This window comes from Jaculus jaculus, chromosome 7 (assembly GCF_020740685.1).
Source record: "Jaculus jaculus isolate mJacJac1 chromosome 7, mJacJac1.mat.Y.cur, whole genome shotgun sequence".
Lineage (NCBI taxonomy): Eukaryota > Metazoa > Chordata > Mammalia > Rodentia > Dipodidae > Jaculus > Jaculus jaculus.
The window spans coordinates 127,950,048-127,968,341 of record NC_059108.1 but is presented as its reverse complement, the minus strand read 5'-3'; the positions used below and the strand labels follow the sequence as shown (position 1 = coordinate 127,968,341).

At 41.5% G+C, this 18,294-nt stretch overlaps 1 protein-coding gene across 1 annotated transcript in view; it reads right to left on the bottom strand.

The window, feature by feature from the left end:
* Catsperb (cation channel sperm associated auxiliary subunit beta) overlaps window positions 1-18,294 on the bottom strand; it is a 129,820-nt gene that overhangs the window by 32,698 nt on the left and 78,828 nt on the right. Inside the window, exons 16-17 of the mRNA XM_045155587.1 lie at window positions 17,616-17,770; window positions 8,267-8,457 (exon numbers count right to left, since the gene is read on the bottom strand). Coding sequence (XP_045011522.1) covers window positions 8,267-8,457; window positions 17,616-17,770 — 346 coding nt within the window. The remainder of the gene's footprint in view (window positions 1-8,266; window positions 8,458-17,615; window positions 17,771-18,294) is intronic.

Genomic DNA, 18,294 nt, shown 5'->3' with positions numbered 1-18,294 from the left:
AGCAGAAGATGCTATGAGAAACAGAAGGGAAGGGGGAGAGAGAATACAGAGGAGAGAAGAAAAAGATCTCACAAAGGTTTATGATACAAAAACTATAAATTTTTAAGGAAAGAAGATGTAAGTAAATGAAAATATATTCCAAGTTCATGGGCAAAAAGTCTCAGTACACTTGTTACGCTGTTAATTTTCTCAATTTCAATGATAGATTCAACACACAAATTAAAATCCTGAGAAGTCATTTATTTATTTTTCACTATTTATTTTTTTACGTGTGTGTGTGTGTGTGTGTGTGTGTGTGTGCGTGTTTGTGTGTGTGTGTGTGTGGGGGGCATATCTGAGCTCCTTAACACTGCAAATGAATGTCAGACAACTGTATTACTTTTTGTGTCTGGCTTTAGGTGGGTTACTGGAGAATTGAACTCAGACTGGCAGCTTTTGAAAGCAAGTGCCTTTAACCACTGAGCCATTTCCTCAGTCTAAGAACTTATTATTTTTTAGTAAATAACCAAAAACTGACTCTAAAGGTTATATGGTCAGCCAAAAGAGTCAGAACTGTCAACATAATACTGAGAAAGATATTCATAGGATTGATACTAGCAATTTTAGGACTTTCTATTAAGTTGCAGCCATTCAGTGTGGTAATTGGGAAAGAATAGACAAATGTTTATGAAACAAACCAGAAATCCTTGAAATAAACTCAGATAAATACAGTCAATTGACCTCTCTCAGTAAGAAGCAAAGGAAATTCAATGGAGAGAGTATAGTATTTTTAACAAACTACTGGAACACTGGGTCATCCATATGCAAAGAAATTAGAAAAAGAACTCACAACTTTCATTGAATTATCCCAAAATGGATCAGAGGACCTAAAACTAAAATTTAGAATTTCTTGAAGACAACTCTAGATGACTTCACAATAAGGTTACAGATACAAAACTGAAAAATGGACCTAGGAGTGGAAAAATGATACATCGCATTTTATTGGAAGTGTTTCTTGTTTTGTGAAACATGGTATCAACTGAATGAAAAGATAAGCTGTAGACTGAGAAAAGTATATGCAAAACACATATCTGTGTAAATATACAAAAAACTCTTAAAACAACGCGAGTCAGGGGCTGGAGAGATGGCTCAGTGGCTAAAGGCGTTTGTTTATAAAGTCTGTTATCCTGTGTCTGATTCCCCAGAACCCAAGTAAAGACAGATGCATGAACGGCACATGCTCCTGGAGTTCATTTTCAGTGGCAGGAGGCGCTGGTATGCTCAAACTCTCTTTCTCTTTCAAACAAATGAATAAATTAATAAATAATAAAGCAAGATAAAGAAAGTCAGGTGTGGTGACACATGCCTGTAATTCTAGCACTCGAGGGGAAGAGTCTAGATTGTTGTACATTGAAGGACAGTGTAATCTCGATAGTGAGTTATAAAATAGCTGGGGCTACATTTGCAAGACTCCGTCTCATTAAAAACAAACAATCAAAACAAAACAACCCTTCCACAACAAACCAAACTGAAACAAAAACCTAATCAAAAAAACAACCAACCTTTGGTGGTTAAAATATAAAATGTTCCATATAGACTCATGCATTTTGATACTTAGTCCCCAACTGGTGGCCCCATTTGGAAAGTTGCAGAACTTTGGGAGGTGCAGCCTCGCTGGAGGAAGTGTGTCTCTGGGGGTAGGCCTTGAGGTTTTGCGGCCCACCCACTTTTTGTCCTCTTCCTACTTCCTGTCTGAGAATGGAAGCCGGTGGAGCTGGGTTCCTGCTCCCCATGCTTCCCTGTCACGATGGACTCAGCTCCCTGAAACTCTAAGCTGGAAGCAAACTCTTCCCTTTCCAGTAGTGAGAAAATAAGTAACTGATACACATTTAAAAATAATAAAATATCTGGAAATACATCTTAACCCAATGTACACTGAAGACAAAAGGCAGGTGATAAGGTGCTCAGCATTCATATATCATTGAGGGATTTGCAAATTAAAACAGCAAGGTGCCACCATGTACCCAAGCCGAGTGACTAAAAGAAAACACTGATAGTGGAATACCGATGAAGATACAAAGCTTATTGCTACGTTTATTTTTATTTTTTCTTTGTTTTATTTAATTTATTTATTTGAGAGTGACAGACAGGGAGAGAAAGAGAGGGAGAGAGGGAGGGAGGGAGAAAGAGAGAGAGAGAGAGAGAGAGAGAGAGAGAGAATGGGCACGCCAGGGCCTCTAACCACTGCAAATGAACTCCAGACACATGTGCTACCTTGTGCATTTTGCTTATGTGGGTCCTGGCGAATGGAGCCTGGAACCAGGGTCCTTAGGCTTCAGAGGCAAGCACTTAACCACTAAGCCATCTCTCTCTAGACCCCATTTTTGTTTTTATTTATTTAGTTTTGGTTTTTTAAGGTAGTGTCTTGCTGTAGCCCAAGCTGACCTGGAATTCATTATGTAGTCTCAGGGTGGCCTTGAACTCATGGTGATCCTCCTACCTCTGCCTCCTGAGTGCTGGGATTAAAAGCGGGAACCATCACCACACATTCATTTTTAGTATGAGAGGGAAATTGAACAGATACTAGAAGATAGTCTAGAATGTTCCCACAAAGAGAAATTATATGATCTGGCAGTCACACTGCTACATATTTACTTAAATGTGTTGAAAACTGAGGCCTGTGCACGACTGTTCACAAGGCCCAGTCTGGTAGGCTTATTCAGAATTGGCCAGAGTAGAAGAAACCAAGAAGCACCTTTCAACAGGTGAATACATTGGTTGTGTCATATCCATGCAATGAAATACCATCCAGAAAATGAGCTACAAAAACACAAAAAGACATGGACTTAGATGCATGTTGATATGTAAAAGAAGCCAGTCTGAAATGGCTATATGCAATATTATTCGAAATCAATAATAAGATCTGGAGAAGACAGAACTATACAGACAAGAAGAGGATAATAGTTACCAGAGATTTAGAAGGAAGAAATGGGACAGATGATGGGAAGACTGATGAGTAAGTAGAGTTTAGAAGATTTTAGGGCAGTGAAACTCTTCTGCATGACACCATGATGATGAATACGGGACATGTGTACTTATCAAAACCCATACAACCTCATCCTGCAAAAGTGTGAACCCTAATGCAAACGATGGACACGAATCACTTTATGAAGTCACATTACTCTCTAATGTATACAGGCTCATCAGTTACAACAAGCATGCTACGTAACTGGTAGACGATAAAAATATGAAAACAGAGCTGGAGAACACGTGGCACACAGAAACTTTCACTACTGTTTATTTATTTATTTTTATTTATTTTATTTTGGTGTTTTGAGGTAGGGTCTCACTCTGGTCCAGGCTGACCTGGAATTCACTGTGTAGTCTCGGGGTGGCCTCAAACTCACTTCCATCCTCCTACTTCTACCTCCTGAGTGCTGGGATTAAAGGCGTGAGCCACTACGCCCGGCTTTAAATATTTATTTATTTATTGGAGAGAGAGAGAATGGGTGCATGAGGGCCCACACTAGTGATTTTTGTATGCTCATCGCTAAATGAAATATCAATATCATCCTCTTTAAGACTTAGGGAACACTCTGAAGGTGGGTGTGGAAAGAATGTAAGGGCCAGAGGATAGGGAGGAGTGCTGTGGAACACTGTCTTCCAGATATGAAGTGGCTACTGGATTCATGACCTCATAGCAATCCATGTTACTTGCAGAAGACCTGCACAATATTGGACCCATCAACATTCTGTTGTGGATGGTGCTGGAGGACAAAAAGAAACACAACAAAATAACAAAAACAAGGGCTGGAGAGATGGCTTATCAGTTAAGGTGCTTGCCTGTGAAGCCCAAGGACCAATGTTTGACTCTCCAGATCCTTCTTTAGCCAGACAAATAAAGGTGAGATGAGCACAAGGTCACACATGCCCATTAGGTGTTGTGGGAGTCTGGAGTTCGATTTCAGTGGCTGAGGCCCTGGCACGCCAATTCTCTCTCTGTCTTCTCTCTGTCTCTCTAAACAAACAAACAAAACCAACCAAACAACAACAACAACAAAATAACATTGAGCTGGGCATGGTGGTACACACCTTTAATCCCAGAGGTAGGAGGATCGCCTTGAGTTCAAGGCCACCCTGAGAATACAGAATGAATTCCAGGTCAGCCTGAGCTAGAGTGAGACCCTACCTCGAAAAACCAAAAAAAAAAAAAAAAAAAAAAAAGACATTGAAGTAAAGAGGGACTAGTTGAAAAGAAAAAGGGGTTCACAGGCTAAGAAGATGGCTCAGCAGTTAAAGGTGCTTGCTTGCAAAGCCTGCAGCCTGGGTTCGATTCCCCAATTCCCATGTAAAACCTGATGCACAAAAATGGCACATGTGTCTGGCGTTCATTTGCAGCATCAATAGGCTCTAGCATGCCTATTCTCTCTCTTTCCTCATAAATAAATAAATAAGGGCTGGAGGGATTGCTTAGCAGTTAAAGCATTTGCCTGTAAAGCCAAAGGACCCAGGTTCAATTCCCCAGGACACATGTAAGCCAGGTGCACATGATGGTGCATGTGTCTGGAGTTCATTTGCAGTGACTGGAGCCTTGGCGTGCCTATTCTCTCTCTCTCTCTCTCTCCCTCTTTTCCTCCCTCTTTCTGTATGTCAAATAAATATAAGTAAAAATATTAAAAATAAATAAATAATTTTTTTGTTATTTTTGTTTTTCAAGGTAGGGTCTTGCTCTAGCCCAGGCTGACCTAGAATTCAGTATGTAGTCTCAGGGTGGCCTCAAATTCACAGTGATCCTTCTACATCTGCCTCCCAAGTGCTGGGATTAGCCGCATGTGCCACCACACCTGGCCAAAAAAAAAATAAATAAATAAATAAAATATATATTATATATATATGGCTCGAATTCATACTCATCCATTCTCCTACCTTCTCCCTCCTTCTCTCGCCCTGCTCCAGGTGGGGTCTCACTCTAGGCCAGGCTGACCTGGAACTCACTCTGTAGCTCTAGGCTGGTCTTCAACTCACAGAAATCCTCCTGCCTCAGCCTCCTAAGAAGTGCTGGGATTAAAGGTGTGTGAACCATGTGAGGTCTCTCCTCCTTTCTTTGGTCTCCCTTTCCCTTTTCCTCTTTCTTTCTTTGTACTGGAATTAAATCCAGGGCTTTCTGGATTTAAGTGCCAGACACATACCTTATTTCTCCACTTGAATGAGTAATTCACATCTTAAGTTCACCATGACTTTCCATCTGTTTATTACCGTTACCTCCAGCTGATTTCTCTGATTTCCTTCTTGAACGCTCTGTCATCTGCCTGGTCTAGTCTCAAACACAGTAGCCAAAATGACTTGGTTAATAAGAGGTCAGGGGTCTGCAGAGATGGCTCAATGGTTGAAAGTGATTGCTTGCAAATTTCCCAGTACACACATAAAGTCAGATGCACCGGGTGGCGCATGTGTCTGGAGTTCATTTGCAGTGGCTGAAGGCCCTGGCGTGTCTCTCCTCTCTCTCCCCCCCCGACCCTCACACACATACTCTCTCCTTGCAAATAAATCAAATAGTCAAAAACAACAGAAGTCGGATTGTGTCCCGTCCTAGACAAATCCTTCTAATGGTTTCCAATTATGCAGAGTGAAAACCAACTCTTTTTTTTTTTTAAAAATATTTTATTATTTATTCATTTGACAGAGAAAGAGGGAGAGAGAGAGAATGGGCATGCCAGGGCCTTCAGCCACTGCAAACGAACTCCAGACATGTGCGCCCCCTTGTGCATCTGGCTTCCATAACCACTAAGCCATCCCTCCAGCCCCAAACCAAATCTTTATAATAAATTGCCTCTTTTTCAGTCAGTGCAGAGCAAGAGGTAAAGGGTTTATGTGGTACATGTATGCATTTAGTATGAACCAGAGCTCCATGGGGCCAAAGCCTTTGGGGAAGCAGCAGAAATTTGGCTGTGGCCCTGGGCAGAGGTCTACATGGGTGTTTCTCAGGGATATACAAAGAACAGGGGTTAGAAGAGGATGGAATCTAAAGTCACTTTAAGACAACAAAGGTACAGATTAGTGAGCTAGTGGCAGGACAGCATGCTGTTTGAGCAGGTCACTGTGGTCAGCAAACATTCTATATGTTTTTCTACAAACTAATCTTGGATATCCTGACACCATCAGCTTGCAGTCTAGTATTCCTGCAGTACATGCTGTGTTCAGAGCCTGCTCCCAGCCCAGGCTCTGCTGCCATGAAGGTAGTTGGCATGGCTACTTGGAATCTCCTGAAGTAAATTATACTAACTTTGGGTATTATCAGATAAAACTTTGAAATAGAAACAGCCTATATAACAGTGATGGAAATTAATTTTTATTATGTATGGTAAAATCTGCATGATATTTTTTCTAAATTTTAATATTTTATTTGTTTTTTAATTTTTAAAATTAATTAATTTATTTAAGAGAGAGAAAATAGGTGTGCCAGGGCCTTCAGCTTTTACAAACAAACTCCAGATGCATATTTTGTACACCTGGCTTATGTGGATCCTGGAGAATTGAACCTGGGTCCTTTGGCTTTGCAGGTAAGCACCTCAACTACCAAGCCATCTCTCCAGCCCTAATATTTTAATTAATTAATTAAATAAATATTTTATTATTTTTGGTTTTTTGAGGTAAGGTTTCATCTAGCCCAGACTGACCTGGAATTCACTATGGAGTCTCAGGGTGGCCTTGAACTCACGGTGATCCTCCTACCTCTGCCCCCCAAGTGCTGGGATTAAAGACGTGCACCACCACACCTGGCTTAATATTCTATTTTTGATTGACACATAATTCCTATTTCCTTTAAATTTTTTTTTATTTGTGTATTTCCATGTGAACTGTGTGTGTCTGTGTGTCCACCAGGGTCTGTTGCCATGACAGATAAATGCCTACCTGGGCTGTAGGTTGTGACTGGGGATTGAAGCTGGGCAGGCAGGCTTTGCAAGAAAATACATTTAATCACTGAGCCATCTCCCCAGTCCCTATAATTCCTATTTTCTCTTCTTCTTTAAAATTCTATATATTGAATTGCAAGAGAAAGAGGGAGAGAAAGAGAGAAAAGAGACAGACACAGAGAGAATGGGCACACCAGGGTCTCTGCCCACTGCAAACAAACTCCTGACACATGTGCCCCGTGTATCTGGCTTACGTGGGTTCTGGGGAATTGAACCTGGGTCCTTTGGCTTCACAGGCAAAGGCCTTAACACTAAGCCATCTGTCCAGCCCTCCTACTTCTTCTGAGCACTGTGCATGACAAAATAGTCTCATTGATGAACTATTAAAAAGTTATGGGTAGAGTTTATTATATTAGGCACAATTGCTTCAGGAATATCTGTAAACTTTGGTAGACTGCCAACTGGACTGAATTTGAAAGTAAGACTGGGGTGTAGTTCAGTGACAGAGTAGTAGCCAAAAACATGTAAGGGCCTAGGTTTGAGCCTCAATACTACACACACACACACACACACACACACACACACCACACACACAGACACGCACTTTGATCCTCAGCACTACAACCCACCCCCCACACTGAAATTATTATTCTATATATAGTTTTCTCAAAAGGCATATTTTTTATTTTTTGTCGCTACCAGAGATAAGGTATATATAATATATGTCATATACATAATTAACTCTGGCTTTATTTTTTTTTATCATTTTTTCACATCTTTATATTATGTGTGGTGTAGCGTACATAGGTGTTGTGGTGTGTGTGTGATGAATGTACATATGTGTGCAGTGTGCATGCCCCTTATTCATGCCTGTGGAGGCCAGAGAACACCAGGGATCCTCCCCTATGACCCATCTGCATGCTTTCTTGCCAGGGAATCAACTGCTCATTGAATCTGGAGCTGCTGTTTTCAGTCAGTGTTGCTGGCCAGCAAGCGCCAGTGATTCTCCAGTCTCTGCTACCCACAGGATTGGGGTTATAGGAGTGTGTGGCCATGCTGCTGGGGAACAGAACACAGGGAGAAACAGGGTGTCTCAGAGTCTTATGCTTGCATGGCATGCACTCTTACCTGCTAAGTTATCTCCTTAGCACCCAAATTTTATATATATACATGTATGTATATATATTTGTTTTATTGTTGTTGTTTTGTTTTTTCAAGGCAGGGTTTCACTGTAGCTCAGGCTGACCTGGAATTCGCTATGTAGTCTCACGGTGGCCTTGAACTCATGGCGATCCTCCTACCTCTGCCTCCTGAGTGCTGGGATTAAAGGCGTGTGCCACCATGCCCGGCCCAAATTATATTTTTATACTTACTATTATTATCAAGATGAAGTATATATTCATTGCTCTTACTATGTTCAATGGAAAGAGTACTAGATATACAAGGGCTTTGACCCACGTCTTCTACTCCAAATGGTTCTTCAATGTTTGTGATCACTGAGGTCATAAAGTTGAGAACAGACCTATGGGTCAGTACACTCTTGATGTAAGCTTTTCCTTTCTTTCTAAAAACAAGCCAACAAACATTATATATAATAGTGACTTAAGTGAGAAAGCTTATGAACATATAATTTTCAACACAAATAAACTGTTCCTTATAAACAAATAAAAATTTGGATATCATTTGTTCAAACTCAATAAAATTGCATTTGCAACAGTAGGACATAATTTTTCATCTCTAAAATTAGCAAAGATTACCTATACATTCCATATTTTTGCAGTGTTGAGGATTGAGCCTAGGCCCTCATGAATGGTAGGCAAGTCCCATGCCTATAAATATTTTTTCTTGGGGGAGGGTGGGGGTTGGAGAGATGGCTTGGCAGTTAAAGCACTTGCCTATAAAAACCTGAGAACCCAGGTTCAATTCCCCAGTGCCCACATAAGCCAGAATCACATGATGTTACATATGTCTGGAGTTGCAATGGCTAGAGCTCCTGGTGTCCCTATTCTTTCTCTTTATCTCTGTAATAAATAAAAATAAAAAATAAAATATATGTATTATTTTTTATTTTTTGTATTATACTTATTATTCGAGAGAGAGAGAGAGAGAGAGAGAGAGGCCAACTGAGAGAATGAGTATGGGCTTACTAGAGCTTTCTGCCATTGCAAATGAACACCAGATGCATGTACCATTCAGTGCATCTGGCTTATGTGGGTACTGGGGAATCAAACCTGGGTTGTTAGGCTTTGCAGGAAAGTGCCTTAACCTCTGAACCATCTCTCCAAACCCAATAAAGATTTTTTAAATAACAGGATTTAGTAGTGGTGAGAACTGAATGAGAATAGACCCTTACACACAGTACTGATGGAATTATAAATTAGGACAAGCTTTCTATAAACCAAATCAATAGTCTAATGTTATCCTCCCCCACCCCTGATTCCATTGCTCATATTGCTCTACTAGCATGGATTTTTCTGAAAGAACTAATACTTGAAACATGGGGAAAGAGAAGGCTTTCTACACAAAGATATTCATCAGCATTACAGTAAAAACCATAAATAGGTGTCAAAAGTAGGAAAATTTGATTAATGATATTGCATGATTCACTGCAGGTGTGTCCAACCTGCAGCCCATGGCTACTTGTGTAAGAGGACAGCTGTGTATGTGGTCCAACACAAAATCATAAACTGACTTAAAACTTTTATAAGCAATTCTTGTAATTTTTTTTGTAATTTTTTATGAGAGAGAGAGAATGGGCCAGGACCTCCAGCCACTGCCGTTGAACTCCAGTTGTGGGTGCCATCTTGTGCGTATGTGTCACCTTGTGCATCTGGCTTTCATGGGACCTGGAGAATCGAACATGTATTCTTAGGCTTCACAGGCAAGTGCCTCAACCACCAAGTTATCTCTCTAGCCCCACATATATATATATATATATATATATATATATATATTTATTTATTTATTTATAGTTTTTTATTTTTTGGTTTTTCAAAGTAAGGTCTCACTCTAGCCCAGGCTGACCTGGAATTCACTATGTAGTCTCAGGGTGGCCTTGAACTCACAATGATCCTCCTACCTCTGGTTCCCAAGTGCTGGGATTAAAGGTGTGCACCACCACGCCAGGTTATCCAAAAAAAAATTTCTTTTTTGTAACTCATTTGACAGTTCTTTTTTTTTTTTTCGAGGTAGGGTCTCACTCTGGTCCAGGCTGACCTGGAATTAACTCTGTCATCTCAGGGTGGCCTTGAACTCATGGCAATCCTCCTACCTCTGCCTCCCAAGTGCTGGTCATTTGACAGTTCTTAAGCATGAACTTTGTAGATGACCATGGTGGTGTTGTAGTCAGAAGGCTAGGATGTCTGATAGAGGATACAAGTACTAACATGGCATTTACAGTTCTTACTCACAAGGAAAGTGGCCTTATTATTAAGTTCAAATGAAAAGAACAAGGTGAAAATGTAAGAATGCATAGCAAAGGTTCTGAGAATTCCTCACAGTGTTTTAACAGTCATGATCTCTGTGCTTGTTATGAGTGTTGCATAAATAAGACCATTGGCTCATGGAATGTGAGGCTAAGTTTTATTGGGTAAAAAAAGAAAGAAAAAGAAGTCTGGTATATCAGGTCTGCACCCCACAGGTTGGGATCTCAGGATGCAGCCCTGAACTGTTCAGAGTATTTGCTTTTATTGGCAATAACCACATGATGTTTATAGGAAAAAAAAAAAAACAGGATGAGAGTTAAACCATAAATCACAATTTACATGTTATAGTTACAGCCATAAAAGTAATTTTAAACATAGTGGGGGATTCGGGTGTGTCTTAGAAGATGATAGGGAAGGGAAAAAAAGGAACTTGAAAACAAGTCTGTTGGTCAGTTACAGGAAACGCCTGGGGGAGGGTATGAGGTGAGCCTGCTACAATGCAGGCCCAGGGTAATGATATTCAGACCAGCAGAGCCTCCTGTTTATCTCCCCACCTGCTTAAACAAGTGTTTCATTCCATTCTTTTATGAGCTCCTACAAGGAAAAGACTTCTGTTTTTCTCTAAGCTAAGTATAAAGAAATGTAGAGAAATACAACGTTTTGCTCACTTTACATGCTCTCTCTCTTTTTCTGTCTCATCATTAAAGTTAAGTTTGTTTTTCTGGGGCAAGGTTGATCATAAATTTTGTCAGCTACATGAACCTGTAAAATTTTTAAAAATTTGGGGCTCAGATGTTAAGGTGTTCGCCTGAAAAGCCTAATGACCTGAGTTCAGTTCCCTAGTATCCACACTAAGTGCCACATGATTCTGGAGTTTATTTGCCATGGCCAGAGGCCCTGGTGCAGACATTTTCTCCCTCTCTCTTTCTCTTTACTTGCAAATAAAATGTTAACATTAAAAAAAAATTAATTTAGGGCTAGAGAGATGACTTAGTGGTTAAGGCACTTGCCTGCAAAGCCAAAGGATCCAGGTTCTAATCTGTAGGTTTCACATAAGCCGTATGCACAAGGTGGCACATGTGTCTGGAGTTCATTTACAGTGGCTGAAGGCCCTGGCACGCCCATTGTCTCCCTCTCCCAACCTCTCTGTTGCCTCTCTCTCTCAAATAAATAAAATTAAATTAAAAAAATTTAATTTAAGCCAGGTATGGCAGCTCTCGCCTTTAATCCCAGCACTCGGGAGGCAGAGGTACAAGGATCACTGTGAGTTCAAGGCCACCCTGATGTTACGTAGTGAATTCCAGGTCAGCTTGAGCTTAGGGTGAGATCCTACCTCAAAATCCAACCCCTGCAAAAAAAAAAAAATCTAATTTTTTTTGAGACAGGGTCTACTAGATAGCCCAGGCTGGCTGGTAATAATTTTTTAAAATCGTCTTACAATACAAATAAAACTTAACATTTTAGCACCGAAGAGACACTTTATATGAAAGAAAACCTTACCACTTACACCTTCGTAAAATTAAAAACTGCCCTGTGAAAAGATCCTGTCATAAGAATTAGAAGAAAAGCCACAGACTGGGAGAAAATATGAGACAGGAGAGGCTCTGGCAGATGGGTGACCTAAACCTCCATGGAAATTGGGGCTCAGACAGTGTTAAGGCAATCAAGAGGGGCTGGCAAACAAGAAGAGCTGACCAGAGGGTCTGTCTGGGTTATGGCAAGGTGTGTGTTGAGCCAGAGTTCCAGGGACTTAGGCTACAGAAAGCCAAATACTGTGCTTGAGAACTCTGGAAGGCATTCAAGACTGAACAGCAGTAACCAGAGGACCAGGGATGGATGGAGGCAAATGACCCCACACGTACTGCCTGCTTGTGGAGGAAAGAGACTTCCTGGGCTGGGAACCACTCCAGCCATTGACCTCCTTCAGAGGGCCACCCAGAGTAACCCCAGGCCCCACGCTGACTTGTGGATTTACTGATCCCCTAATATGCAAAACATGCAAGAAGTTTACTAAGGGGAGGGGTTGTCCACCAGCCTGGGGTCCTTGTAGCAGCAAGGTTTCATTGGTAGATGGAGACACTGAGGTCATTGTGACAACCAAGAGCCTGTTTGACCCGGCAAGCTGGCTTGAGCTGCTAATTCTGAGACCAATTTACACTTGTATGGAATACTCCCTAAAGAAGTGTCATTATATGACTGCTGTGATGCTAACTTCTGAGTGTGTTACACATTTAGCAAGCCCTCTAGAAAATAGGCGAATATACTCAAAGATAGCAAGATTGGGAGTCATTCTGTATAAGGGACAAAGGCCAGGGACACGGGTGAAATTTTAAGGTGGGGTGAGACACAAAGTTACTGGTAAAATTCTATAATGGAGTAGCTATGGAGACGGCTCGGTCAATAAAGTGCTTGCTGTACAACTGGGAAGACCTGCTTTCAGATTTCCAGGACTCACATAAATGTTGGGTGTGGTAGTGTACAGGTGAAATCCCAGTGCTTGGGAACAAACAAGCTGGTTAGCGAGACTGAGCTGAATGGTCGTGTAAAGCTCTGGGTTCAGTGAGATAGCCTCTCTCTCAACAAGTCAGGTGCAGATGACTGAGGGGGATGTCCAGCATCAACTGCTGGCCTCCACATGCATGTGTGTACACACTAGCACATAGTACGCACCTATACACGTATGAGCATGCATATACTCACATCCACACACCGCACACACACACATACACAAATAAAATAATAAAATAAAGGGAAATCCTATCCTGGCATGTGTCTATAAACATAAAACCTTTGTTAAAGAGTTTAAATTCAGGCCGGGCGTGGTGGCACATGCCTTTAATCCCAGCACTTGGGAGGCAGAGGTAGGAGGATCACCATGAGTTCCAGGCCACCCTGAGACACCATAGTGAATTCCAGGTCAGGCTGGGCTAGAGTGAGACCCTACCTTGAAAAACCAAAAAAGAAAAAAAAAAAGAGTTTAAATTCAGAAGGCATCTTGTATAGGTGGGAAAGGGCATGCTCAGAAACCACAAGGCTGTTCAACCCAAACAATACCAGCTATTTTATTTATTTATTCTGGTTTTTAGAGGTAGGGCCTCACTCGACCCCAGGCTGACCTGGAATTCACTATGTAGTCTCAGGGTAACCTTGAACTCATAGTGATCCTCCTACCTCTGCTTCCCAAGTGCTATCACGCCCAGCAATAACAGTTATTTTAAAAATCTCATCTTGACATGTGATCTTTTCTGTAATTTTAACCCTTTATCCCTTAAGAGAAATCTCTTTTTTCTTTTATAGAAGATTTGAGGGTTTGGATTTTAAATTGTTTCTTTTACATGTGTTGAAGTAATCTGCCCAATTTTTCTCTTGAATATTTAATGTTGTAAGTTACACTGGGGATCTAGGGTTGTTGTTTTGGTCAGTGTGTGTTTACTACTTTCATACATTTCTGGATTTAGTTTGCTAATATTTAGAATTTTAGCATCCATGTTCATAAGTGAGGTTTCTCTAGAACTTTGCTTTCTCATATTTCTTTTTTTGACAGTTCAGAGTTTATTTAACCAAAAATAACCTAAAATTTGACCAAAAATATGAAATTTCATATGTCCCCTTTAGTAAACAGGTTTTTTTTTAATTAGATATGGACATATTTAGTATGTAAACAACACATGTTGGTACCATTCTTTCCCTTCTCCCTGCGCTTTTTTCTGAAGGGGCCTTCCTCTTTGGGTATGCAGGGGATTGTAGGACACGCATTATGGGGTGGGAGGCAATGTCTCTGCGCAAATGGCGCATCAGGGCTTCCAGCCACTGCTAACGAACTCCAGACGCGTGCGCCTCCTTGTGCATCTGGCTAATGTGGGTTCCGGGGAATCAAGCCTCGAACTGGAGTCCTTAGGCTTCATAGGCAAGTGCTTAACCGCTAAGCCATCTCTCCAGCCCCCATCATATTTCTTTCTTTAAAAAAATTTTTTTTTGTTTATTTATTTGAGAGTGACAGAGAGAGAAAGAGGGGGAGAGAGAGAGAGAGAAAGAGGGGGAGAGAGAGAGAGAGAGAGACAGAGGGAGAGAGGGAGAGAATGGACATGCCAGGGCTTCCAGCCACTGCAAACGAACTCCAGATGCGTGCGCCCCCTTGTGCATCCGGCTAACGTGGGACCTGGGGAACCGAGCCTCAAACCGGGGTCCTTAGGCTTCACAGGCAAGCGCTTAACCGCTAAGCCATCTCTCTAGCCCCCCCCATCATATTTCTTTTATAAATATTTTTATTTATTTGTTTGCAAGGAGAGGGAGGGTGTGGGTGGAGATTGGATATAGCAGGGCTTCTTGCTGCAGTAAACAAAATCCAGATGCCTGTACCATTTTGTGCATCTGGCTTTGTGTGGAAACTGGGGAAATGAACGTGTGCCAGATGCACAAATGGTGCCTGCGTGAGGGGCTGTCTACTACAAGGGAGAAACAGGCTCAAGCATCGTCTACTTCCTTGACCTTCCTCTTCCTCTAATAGGAAGCGAAAGCTTTAAAACACAGGAGGCTGTTTACACTATCACATACAGGTGGGGGAAATGAGGAGGGGATGGGAGCATGCTGCCCCTGAGGCTCCCACCTCCCCTGGCACAAAATCTGTCAGCTGATATGTCAGGGAGCAAAGACACTCCTCTGCAGTGTGCAGAGAAAGACACTTTCCAGAGGAGTATGGAAGGAAAACATAGCTCTGTCCACCCAGGAGGAAGCAAGACACTAAATTTCTGAGAGAACTAACTAAAATTATTCTACCTACAGCCTAGCTGCAACTATAAAGCAGCATTTATCTGCTGTATGATATAATTTCTTTTAAAAAATATATTTTAGTTTTCTTTCTTTATTTTTTATTTATTGATCACACACAGAGAGAGAGACAGAGAATGGGCATGCCAGGGCTTCTAGCCACTGCAGATGAACTCCAGACACATGCACCACCTTGTGCATCTGGCTTACGTTGGGACCTGGAGAATTAAACCTGGGCCCTTAGGCTTCACAGGCAAGTAAGTGCCTTAACCACTAAGCAATCTCTCCAGCCCAGTATTATATAATTTCTATGAATAGTTTCTTTTTTTCTCCCTTCATGGAACTTGACAAGCTGAGTGTGACATTCACATGGGAGATTCAAAGCTAAGGAAAATCAGCAGGAGGCGTGTGTTCACAAGCGTGACCCGGAGCCATGTGGTCAGTGGGACACCGACATCAGTAAAACAGAAGAGTAAACTCAGAACCTCCTATTATTCCATGCAAGTACTCAGCATTGAGTCTTTTTTGTTTTTTTTGTTCCTGGAAGAAATGAATAAGTGCTAACACTACTTTATTGGTGACGATCTGGAGATCTGCCTTTGGCCTATCGCTGACCTCGTAACTCTGGGCTCCTATTCTACATGCCCATCTGAGGTCTTACATTCTCCAGGCCTGTGATCCTGGGTCTTTGCTCACTGCATTTCAGCTGCACGTTCTCTACTGTCTGTGCAAACTGAGCAGTCATGGGATCTTAAAACAGATTATGCTGTTTGAGTTTTTAAATATTTTGATCCTTAGAATGATCACATGCCTTGAAATACTTACAATAAAAAGCTAATGTTATTAACATTGAGATGATATTAACCATATGTTAATCATTTATTATTTATTGATTCATTTATTTATTGAGACAGGGTCACATGGAGCCCAGGCTGGCCTCCAGGTTGCTGTGAATGCAAAGATAATCTTTAACTTCTGCCTCTACCTACCATGTGCTGATTTTATTTGGTGTTGGGAACCCAACGCAGGGCTTTATGTATGCTAGATACACACTCTTACCAACTGAGCTACATCCCCAGCCCAATATTTTTCTTAGTAATATTTAATGTTTTAGTTTATTTTTATTTATTTGTTCTTAGTAATATTAAACAATATTTTATTATTTATCTATTTATTTGACAGAGAAAGAGGGAGAGAAGGGGGGAGAGAGAGAGAGATGGGTGCACCAGGGCCTCCAGCCACTGCAAATAAACTCCAGATGCATGTGCCCTTTTGTGCACCTGGCTAACGTGGGTCCTGGGGAACCGAACCTGGGTCTTTTGGCTTTGCAGGCAAACACCTTAACTGTTAAGCCATCTCTCCAGCCCTCAGTAATATTTTTTATTGGATTATTTATCACACACACACACACACACACACACACACACACACACACACAGAGAGAGAGAGAGAGAGAGAGAGAGAGAGAGAGAGAGAGAGAGAGGGAGAGAGACACTATGAATGGAAATACCAGGGCCTCTTGCCATTGTAAATGTACTCTAGACTCATATGTGCCACTTTGCACATCTGTCTTTACATGGGTGCTGGGGAATTAAACTCAACCCAGCAGGCTTTGCTAGCAAGTACCTTTAGCTGATGAGCCATCTCCCCAGCCTCAGCAACCTACCCCCAACCCAGGACATTTGGTACCCTAATTAAGGAGCATACACATCTACAGCTTAGTTGAATGGTTCTGATACAAATGGCACAATGTTTTTATAATTGGAGCTATCATTTAAGACAACTTGGAACATATAAATGTATTTGGCTTTTTAGGATAAATATATTGGATCAAGAAAATTACTCAGAAAGGTAAGATCAAAATTTAGGGGCTGGAGAGATGGCTCAGTGGTCAAAGGACCAAGGTTCCATTCCCCAGGACCCATATAAAGCCAGTTGCATAAGGAGGCACATGTGTCTGGAGTTTGTTTAAGGTGGCTGGAGGCCCTCATGTGCCCATTCTCTCTCTCTATCTGCCTCTTTCTCACAAATAAATAAATACTTTTAAAAATCCTGGGCTGGAGAGATGGCTTAGCGGTTAAGTGCTTGCCTGTGAAGCCTAAGGACCCCGGTTCGAGGCTCAGTTCCCCAGGTCCCACGTTAGCCAGATGCACAAGGGGGCGCACGCGTCTGGAGTTCGTTTGCAGAGGCTGGAAGCCCTGGCGCGCCTATTCTCTCTCTCTCCCTCTATCTGTCTTTCTCTCTGTGTCTGTCGCTCTCAAATAAATAAATAAATAAATAAATAATTTTAAAAAAATCCTTAAAAATTTAGAATTTAAAGCAGGCATTTAATCCCAGCGCTTGTGAGGCAGAGGTAGGAAGATCACTGTGAGTTTGAGGCCAGCCTAAGACTACAGTGTGAGATCTGGGTCAGCCTGGGCTAGAGTGAGACCCTACCTCAAAAAAAGAAAAAGAAAAAGAAGAAGAAAAAAAATTTAAAATCTAAAACCAAGTGTGCTCCCTACATAAGCACAAGCAAGTAATTAATTACCCGAACTGAATCAGTTTCCCAGTGTGCATATTTCTGAATGTCTTCTTGAATAAAGAGATTGCCCGTGTATTCTTAGGCACATATGCAAAAAATACCATTTCATCTGTGGTGATATATTGTGGAGCAAGTGCAGTTTCAAAGCCTAGATCAGGAGGCTGGAATTGGAGAAAAGATAATACTATATTTAAAATATTTTATGCTTCAATTATGATTCAACAAATTATAAATCTGTTTCTAGTTCATAACAAAATAATACCATTTTACTAGACTCAGTTTAAGATTCCTGTGCCCCAAGATTGGGTCCTACAGCATTCAGGCATGGAGGATGGGATAGCTTATGAGGTTTCTACCTCTCCCTGGAGAGTTAGCTGTAGTCAGCTGTTGCTGAGGAGGGCGGGGCCCTTTTGTCTCAGTGGGGGTCCCCTGGTGAGCTTCCCATGATGCAACTCAGCACCCACGCTCATCCCAGCAACCCTGATGCAATCCCATGGGTTTCCTCCTAAGAGACATCAGAAAAGTGGGTCTAATTTTGAAGAAGGAACAGTTCAGTGGGAGGGAGTGGTGGACAAGAGAAGATGATGAGAGATGAATATGATCAAAATACACTGTGCACATGTATAAAAACTGCCCGTTGGTAAGGTAAACAACAATAATAGCAAAAGATTCCTGTACCTTTTGG